The following is a 9,582-nucleotide window of genomic DNA, read 5'->3' on the forward strand; positions in this document are numbered from 1 at the left end:
TTGTGGAATAATATGTGTTGCTCTTTGGCAAATGGTATAAAAAGAAGCGCTACATTACATCATAAAATAGATGAGTGTCAAAAGCTTAGCGATCAGTTTGTAATGGGCAGTTTTCTCAGAAGAAAAGCAAAATCCCCCATTTTTCGTGACAGTGACAGTGTGAGCTTGAATATATTAATATAGACTATATGCAGATATAAATGAATAATTTACTTATTCTGTTCATAGTATTTCTTCACATTGCTGTATATCTTTGCTGATATACATGATACTAAAGAGTTGACAAAACACAAACAGGTGAAATAAGACCAAAAGATTTCTACGGATTATTAGATGGTGATTTTAATGCGTTAAAAACACAATGAAATTATTTAAAGCTTGCACATTTGAAAAACTCTAAAAAGACAAAGTGAATTATGGAACGTTTGAACGGATCCCAAATCAGCCTTTCCTGGGATAACAGCTCAGTGGACATTTGGCAGGATTTGTGTTTTTCCTGGACTGACATTAGAGAGGACACTAATGTCCCATATCCTGCTTTAATGAGGAGAAAACAATGTAACAAATACTCACAAATGCATGGCAGTGTGTAAAATGTTCAATATTTCATCATCATGCTGTATCATATTACATCTCTGGTTCTGTCCACTGACAGTTCCAAAAAATAAATAAATAAAAAAAGATTTACTTTATAAACACATTTTGGAAGTTGGAACAACAGCCCTGTTTTCTGAGGGTGAGAGTTCAAATTCTTTTGAGTTTAAAGGTCTCCGGTCGTAGACACACTTTATTATCATTAGTATAATGTAGACAAAATAAATAACATTAAACTCAGACATTATCCTCAACTGTTGCCATGAGTCTGAATCGAAGGGCAGCGAGTTACAAAAATAAGAAATAAGGGATGCTCAAAATATATTTACAGTTTTATTTTCCCTTAAAAAGCGCACCTATGCACAGGTGTTGCAGATGTCTCTTCCTTATCTGGCAATATCAGCAGTATTCAGACACCCACGATTTTGTTCTGCTTCTTTGCTCTGCCTGTCAGTATCTGTCACAAATGAATGTTCAGAATATTTTTAAAGACTCGTTTAAAGTTCCCGTTGCAGAGCGGGTATATGAAGGGGTTTAGAGTGGAGTTGATGTACCCCAACCATATTGTAAACATGTGAAGGTCATGGCGCACACATTCTCTACAGAATGCCATGACCATGAAAGCTATGAAATATGGTATCCAGCACAACAGGAAAGCAGCGATTATAAAGCCCAACTGCTTGGCTGCCTTGTGCTCTTTATGAATTCTCAGGCTCTGGATGCGCTGACGCGATTGGTCAATAAACCTTTGCCACGTTTGTCTCAGAGTCACTGCATTAGCTGGGTCCAATTTGGTATCTTCAACCCCTTCCTCAGTCCAGGGAAGCGGATGTCTGTGGTCGTAGTTGTTGTAGAGCACAGAGGTGTATCTCTGCACGTCTGAAACCTGACTAATATCACAGACGCCACTCACTGAGTTTGACACTGTGACATGACATTCATTTAAAGACGCTTGAAGTTTGTTCTCATTATTCCCTTCTGAGCAAAGTACGTCATGTGGCATCGAAGAGCAATTCAGGGGAATTTCGATGTCTGCCTGCTTCTTGTCAGAAGACAGGGAGCACCTTTTGGGCTTTTGTGCCATTCTGAGTCGTTTCGTTGTCATGGCAAGCAATGACGTCTGCTGGCACTTTACACCAATTTTTCTGTGAGACCTGGATGAAGTGGTTTTAGTTTTATCGGCATCCTCGAGGGAATATGCCTGATCTAGAGTGTTCTGGTCCAACAAGCGTTGTTTTTTAGATAGTTTCATTGGAATCTCGCATTGCCTTTTGGGTGATTTGGAGTCATTTTTCACAGGCGATCGGGCATTCTCATTTTCCCCAAATGAATCAGTCGGATGAATGATTCTTTCCCTGTCCCTGAGATGTTGCCTCACTGCCAAGTAGATGTGTGTGTAAAACCATAGCATCAAAATTGAGGGTACATAGAAGTTGAAGACGGCAGTGATAACCTTAAACCATGTGACGAAGCGGAAATCCGTGTCACACTTGTTCTCCTCCTCAGGTTTAAGGTCTACTTGAGTGAAAGACCTCCATCCTAAAATTGGAATAATCCACATCATTGACAGCAGCCAGGCTCCAGAAATCATCACACTGGCTTTTCCCCGCGTTCGATACTTTAGGTACTTAAGTGGCTGTCTGACAGAGCGGTACCGGTCCAAACACAGGATAAACAAGCTGAAAATTGAGGCTGTGCTAGCCACATAGTCCATAATAAGCCAAAATTGGCAGACAGCTCGTCCCAGCCTCCATTCGTCTTCCAACAAATACACCAGGTTCAGAGGCATAACTGTCGTCCCCACAATGAGATCTGCCACAGACAGGCTGACGATGTAGAGGTTCCCAACGGTGTGGAGGCTCTTCTCTCTCTTGACGGCGTAGAGAACCAGCAGGTTCATTATGATTGTGAGGAGAGAAAGAAGTCCCAGAATGACCCCCAGCAGGGCATTGTGGAAGCGGTCATGGAGGGTCAGGGTGTGATTGCTCCTCAGTGAGTCACCATCGAGGACACCACTCCAGTTGGTGCTGCCGTTATTGACATAGCTGCTGGCGTTGAAGGGAACAGGGTCTGTGGAGGGTGGCAGACCAGATTCCATCATGGTAGGTGAGATGGTCACCTCTAGATCCAGTCACATCATGGAAAACTGGAGGCCAGTGTGTCCTTAACTGTTAGCCAAAACATGGGCTCGATGTGACAACACAAAAGGAAATCCTTTTAGTACTGGAGGGGGTGTTAATCAGCGTTGTCTTGTTACTCCAATTGTTATATAAATCCAAACTGTTGACACCTGGAAAATGTAAAGAGAAAAAGTTTCATCAATAATTTTCTCGGAAATATGTTTTCACTTGCTGTTACTTCACTTGAATGTCTGACCTTGGCTGTGCAAAGTGATGTATGTGGTGTGTTTGACACCTTACATCTTGAGTTTCAGTTGAAGACGCACACACATGAGCATGGTTTTGTGACACAATAACTAGCTTGAGAGCCAATCCTGGTCCAATATGCAACTCACGCAAGTGTGATGTGAATACTTGAAGCCTCCAGTGCACATTTACACTGAGAGTGGGCTTTTCAGTGGGAGTCACTTGCAATACTCATCTAGAAATAAAAGTCTTGCATTCAAAATCTTCCTTAAGTAAAAGTACAGAGGTCTTATCAGCTAAGTGTACCTAAAGTATCAAAAGTAAAAGCTCTCATGCAGCAAAATGGCCTGCAGACTGGTGTATTTTATATACACTGTTGGAAATAATTGGAATAATTGTTCAATACCCCCATTTTTGTTAAAGCCTGAATACAGTTTGCAAAGGTTAATTGTGGTTTAAGTTTCACTGTGATATGTTTGGAAGAGTTTAATCAATAAAGTTGAGAAGATATACATTTTATTTATCAAGAATAAATCACATTGTCACAATCATTTCATGAGAAGAGGTAAAAAACATTTTATTCCAACTTTATGGGCAACAGTGTATATCATTATTACATACTCGTGTATCAATATATAAGCAGGATTTTACTGTTGTAGCTGGTCGAGATGGAGCCATTTTTAACCACAAAACATACAGTTGTGTATTTTAGTGCATTGGTTCCCAATCAAAGGGTCAGGCACCTCCAGAAGGTCACAAGATAAATCTGAGGTGTTGTAGGGCAGTAAAGTAGAAAAGTTCTGCTACAAGATCTGATTGCACCTCAAACAATTTGAGTGAAACCATCTGAAATCTATAAAGTATATTATTGCCCTCTCTAATGCAGTGGATAAGAAGTATACAGTACCATACAATGGTAATAGTTGCGTAAAATTACATTCTACTGAAGTACACTTGAGTAAATGCATTTGGCTAGTTTCCACTTCTGTGTACGTTTTTGTGGAAATCCTATATTAGACACATACAGTGGGGCAAAAAAGTATTTAGTCAGCCACCAATTGTGCAAGTTCTCCCACTTAAAAAGATGAGAGAGGCCTGTAATTTTCATCATAGGTACAGAGACAGAATGGGGGGAAAGAATCCAGGAAATCACATTGTAAGATTTTTAATGAATTAATTGGTGAATTCCTCTGTAAAATAAGTATTTGGTCACCTACAAACAAGCAAGATTTCTGGCTCTCACAGACCTGTAACTTCTTCTTTAAGAGGCTCCTCTGTCCTCCACTCGTTACCTGTATTAATGGCACCTGTTTGAACTGGTTATCAGTATAAAAGACACCTGTCCACAACCTCAAACAGTCACACTCCAAAGTCCACTATGGCCAAGACCAAAGAGCTGTCAAAGGACACCAGAAACAAAATTGTAGACCTGCACCAGGCTGGGAAGACTGAATCTGCAATAGGTAAGCAGCTTGGTGTGAAGAAATCAACTGTGGGAGCAATTATTATGGAAGACATACAAGACCACTCGATTCCCTCGATCTGGGGCTCCACGCAAGATCTCACCTCGTGGGGTCAAAATGATCACAAGAACGGTGAGCAAAAATCCCACGGTGTGGTTCCCATAGAACCACACGGGGGGACCTAGTGAATGACCTGCAGAGAGCTGGGACCAATGTAACAAAGGCTACCATCAGTAACACACTACCCCGCCAGGGACTTAAATCCTGCAGTGCCAGACGTGTCCCCCTGCTTAAGCCAGTACATGTCCAGGCCCGTCTGAAGTTTGCTAGAGAGCATTTGGATGATCCAGAAGAGGATTGGGAGAATGTCAGATGGTCAGATGAAACCAAAATAGAACTTTTTGGTAAAAACTCAACTTGTCGTGTTTGGAGGAGAAAGAATGTGTCATGATCCTGCTGTCTCTCTCCCTCTTGAGTCAGGAGGGTTACTCCCGGTCATCCACCCACACACCTGCAATAATCACACACCTGTTCCTCATCAGTAATCAGCCACCTACTCCTCCCCTGTCTTTATAAGCCTGGTTCACTCTCTCCCTCACTGCGAGATTGTCCGTTCCCGTATGATAACTCTCGGCTCCTTTTCTCCAGTTGTCCTTGCGCTAGCTTTTGTCTTCGTCCCTCGTCTCGTCTCCAGTCTGCTCCCTCCTGGTCTCCACTCCGGCCCTACTCCCTCATCTCCAGCCTGCTCCTTTCTGGTCTCCACTCCAGCCCGGTTCCCTCTTCTCCTGCCCGCTTCCCCCCGGTCTCCTCCACGGTCCAGTCCCTCACTCCACCAGCCTGCTCCTCCCTGCTACTACCACCTGCCTGGTTATCAATAAATTTAGCGATCTCCTAACCAGTGTCTCTGTGTCGGTCTGCATTGTGGGTTCAGCCAGTCCCGTTCCGTACAACAGAATGCTGAGTTGCATCCAAAGAACACCATACCTACTGTGAAGCATGGGGGTGGAAACATCATGCTTTGGGGCCGTTTTTCTGCAAAGGGACCAGGACGACTGATCCGTGTAAAGGAAAGAATGAATGGGGCCATGTATCGTGAGATTTTGAGTGAAAACCTCCTTCCATCAGCAAGGGCATTGAAGATGAAACGTGGCTGGGTCTTTCAGCATGACAATGATCCCAAACACACCGCCCGGGCAACGAAGGAGTGGCTTCGTAAGAAGCATTTCAAGGTCCTGGAGTGGCCTAGCCAGTCTCCAGATCTCAACCCCATAGAAAATCTTTGGAGGGAGTTGAAAGTCCGTGTTGCCCAGCGACAGCCCCAAAACATCACTGCTCTAGAGGAGATCTGCATGGAGGAATGGGCCAAAATACCAGGAACAGTGTGTGAAAACCTTGTGAAGACTTACAGAAGATGTTTGACCTCTGTCATTGCCAACAAAGGGTATATAACAAAGTATTGAGATGAACTTTTGTTATTGACCAAATACTTATTTTCCACCATAATTTGCAAATAAATTCTTTATCAGACAGTGATTTTTGGGATTTTTTTTTTCTCATTCTGTCTCTCATAGTTGAAGCGTACCTATGATGAAAATTACAGGCCTCTCTCATCTTTTTAAGTGGGAGAACTTGCACAATTGGTGGCTGACTAAATACTTTTTTGCCCACTGTACTATTCAAATTAGAGTATTTTCACAACTCAGTATGTCTGGAGGTGATTGTTCAGAGAGCAGATTGTCAGATGCAAGTGCCAATATCAAAAAAACATAATGGCTCAACTCTATCTGTAATCATTTTACTTTTTTAGTTTGGATATACTGTATTAATAGGCTAAAATCTTTCTTGCTCTTTCGCTTTCACTGTCCAGCTGGTCTCTCTCACACAAGGGGAGGCTGGCAAATCCCATCAACGACACAGCAGTAGACGCACTGTGTGACTGGAGCACAGGAAGCACTTAAATGCTGCCAGTGTTGTATAATGGAATGTATGATGGAATCTGTGTCTTAAAATGAATACAATTCTATTCATCATGTTTGAAAACATATTTGGATCTGAAAAGCACAGCAAGATGTGTTATTAATATACGTCATATTAAAACATATCAATTTGCTGCTGGAAAAGCACTTGTGTCAACTGGCATATTGATTTTTAAGAGAGCAGACTGAAATAAACCCGTTGCCATGGAGGCAGGTGGGCGTTTCTCTACATAGCTTGTGCAGACTTGTAGTTCTGTGATTAATCTGTGAATTGAACTACGTCATTTGGCCTTTTTTGGACACTCACACCTAAGTATAAAACATGAGGTAGATCATTGTTTTTCTCCAACAATAGATAATTATCGTGCTTATTGTGTTGCCGGCAACAGAGCCGGCTCTAGCCATAATGGTGCCCTAGGCGAGAAGCACACCGATCACTCGCCCCCTAACCCTAACCCTGGCCGGCAAGACCTGCGTCCAAAATCTCATCCCACTCATGTATAATAATGACAATTTCTCACAACAAAAGAACTAGAAGTCTAGAAGACAATTCAAAGTGCTGGAATCAATTATGCTATTATAAATGTAGCTCAAAATCTTCAAGCTAAATGAATAAACACATGAATAAAACACTAAAAACTTAGAGAATATGGACATGTGAGCGTTGGCATCTAATCAAAAAGAAAATAAATACCCATATTTATATGTAAATACTTAAAATCTAATTAATATTCAATATTCAAAAACAGAGAGGGGGGGTGGGAAACATGTTGCTGATTTCCTAAGAGAATTCCCATACAAACATAACTTTTCACTCCCATCAATTTATTTATTTCCCATTTTTTTATTCAGTGTATACATCTATTTACCTATGTATCTTGTCTGTATCTCTGTGTTTGCTTACTCATTGATGACACACACTAAAGAGGAGGAGGAGGGCCAAAAAACACCAAGCTGACAAGTGTTAAGTGAAAAAAAAAAGACAAGTGGGGGCTGAAAGGTTTTTTAGAAGAGCATCCTCAGAAAATGATTCATTCTAATTGTTATCATGGTTTTTAATATTAAAAGGGGCCAATGTTTGAAGAATAAAGATTAATTAGCTCTCATCAGCCCCCATGCTTACATCCCCCTGCCTCCATCAATTCAATAATTAAAATGACTAACTAAAGCCAGAGCCACTGACAGTATTGTGAGATGGACGTTAGGTCATCATGACTTCACAGCTCCATCATTAAAAGCGTCAATGTGATGATGAAGTCAATTTTACTCCATATTTTAAACCAATTTAAAAGCATTACTTCGGGATAATGTGATCTAATGTGAAACTGAAAAACGCATGTACATGGGGTAGCCCACTGCACATACATGCTGCCCTTAATATTTAAGAAACTTTGTTTGAAACCACTTAATTAAAAGGAAACTTAGAGGATTTGCCCTTAGCCTCCGCGTTTCTGTTTCTGCTTTGAATCTGAGCTAAAATGTGTGATTGTAAACATCTTTCTCGTTCTGTTTATAGCCTCCGTGTTTATGCAATAACTGCCTCCGCAACACAAATATTTGAGATCCTTATTACTCACCAAATTCACCAAAGAATAACAAGATAAAGAGGGACGAGTGGCAGAAAAGTGCTGCGTGCGTTCTGCATGCGAGCAGCTCACTTCTTATCGCATCATAAAAACACAGGACATTTATCCAACACTAATTGTCCAATATGATTATCTGTAATAACCATTGCCTCTCTGATTTCATTACAAAAGAACGGGAACACAAATTAATCTTGCTTTCTTTTGGCCCCGTCGAGACCTGATGGAGCCCATCTATCAAAATGAATAATGTCTCTCACGCGAAATACTACAAGTTGGTGCGCAGAGAGCCACCTGTTGTGCCGCTGCAGGATCTCACTACTTCAAGGCTTTCAGCACAACCGACACAGACATGATACACTCGGTCAATTAAATGGCTTTTGTCAGTGGCCATAAAAAAAAGTCAGTTGTGAAAATATGACTTATTGTAGCCTATGTGCTGCCATGCAGTTTCAGACTTACCAGTGATGAGCATGGATTTCTAGGAAAGTCCGTTTAATTCCAGCCAGTATTCCGGGTCAAAATCAGAAAACGAGTGAAGGACAGAGGTTGGAAGTACAAAGGGAAAGTCTCCCTTCCCTCCCTCTCCCTCCCTTCCTCTCTCCCTCCCTCCCTCCCTCTCTCTCACTCTCTCTCCCTGTCTGGACTAAATAGACTGGAGTTCACATGATATACAAGTGCAGCCATATAAAATGACTTTGTTACTGGAGTGGCACATTAAGATTGGTGCAATGATTCAATGTATGATTCACACTGTGATCAGTAACTTCCTCCATGTCAATAACCCAGTCAAATCTGGCTATTACTGTACTGAACAGGCTATTGTCAGGCTATCTTCTGCAGAAGAAGTAACTGTTTGAATCTTAAAACTTTCATTTACAGAGAGGTGGGGGCGGGGGCTGCATAGAGTATAAGTAGGGGAGACTTAAGGACAGCAGTAACAAGGGGCCATGGTAACATCATTCCTCCAATCAGAGCACACAAGCTAGAATGATGAAACCCAGCATACAGTGCGCCAAGTGCTGGCAATTGTCTTCCTGCTGTTTTTAAAAGCAGAGTCCAAAAACACAGAGCTGTTGTGGTTTCCAGCGGATCTGACTTGGTGTCAACAGGTTGACTAAGCAAGCATAATGTTAAAGTATCTATTGCATGTTATTTCAATTAATTCCTCACCTGGAGAGACAACCTCCCCAGCTGTATGATACATGACTCACCAGCTGTCTTAAGGCAGCATATCCACCCACGCCAATGCGAATCTCACTGCTGCTCAACATAAAGATGACTGGTTTGACTTGGGTGGAAGCCACCGGTCATGTCTCAGCTTTAAAAAAAACTGTATATTTCATGAGGTGTGACTCAGATGCATTTCCTTTTGGAGGAATCCAAGGAAGTACCCTGTTACACAAATAGCAGGTCTGATAGGTGACGAGTAGTAAGTGGCCTTTCTGCAACATTTTTATTGCAGCTTGTCCTGAAGTTTTATTACACCCATCCATATTCCAGAAAGTCGTATACATTTATAGTCTGCTTGTTTTTGTAAATGCATTCATTGTATTTTATGCCTTTCACCACAGGATTTTGCTTACAATCCCTTAATTTC

General features: G+C 41.6%; 1 protein-coding gene across 2 annotated transcripts; it reads right to left on the minus strand.

Annotated features, from left to right (window-relative positions):
- Positions 1–288: 288 nt before the first annotated feature.
- On the minus strand, positions 289–9,260 carry hrh1 (histamine receptor H1). 2 transcript variants are annotated; one of them, XM_070843886.1, is made up of 2 exons: positions 9,197–9,260; positions 289–2,884 (listed from the first exon to the last, which is right to left on the minus strand). In XM_070843886.1, exon 2 carries the CDS (start codon positions 2,693–2,695, stop codon positions 1,055–1,057), a length of 1,641 nt encoding a protein of 546 aa, XP_070699987.1. In that variant the 5' UTR covers positions 2,696–2,884; positions 9,197–9,260; the 3' UTR covers positions 289–1,054. The 2 variants fall into 2 exon arrangements, with proteins under 2 accessions (XP_070699987.1, XP_070699979.1); XM_070843878.1 differs by lacking the exon at positions 9,197–9,260 and adding an exon at positions 8,445–8,507.
- Positions 9,261–9,582: the final 322 nt, after the last annotated feature.

Source organism: Pempheris klunzingeri, chromosome 2 (assembly GCF_042242105.1).
Source record: "Pempheris klunzingeri isolate RE-2024b chromosome 2, fPemKlu1.hap1, whole genome shotgun sequence".
NCBI lineage: Eukaryota > Metazoa > Chordata > Actinopteri > Acropomatiformes > Pempheridae > Pempheris > Pempheris klunzingeri.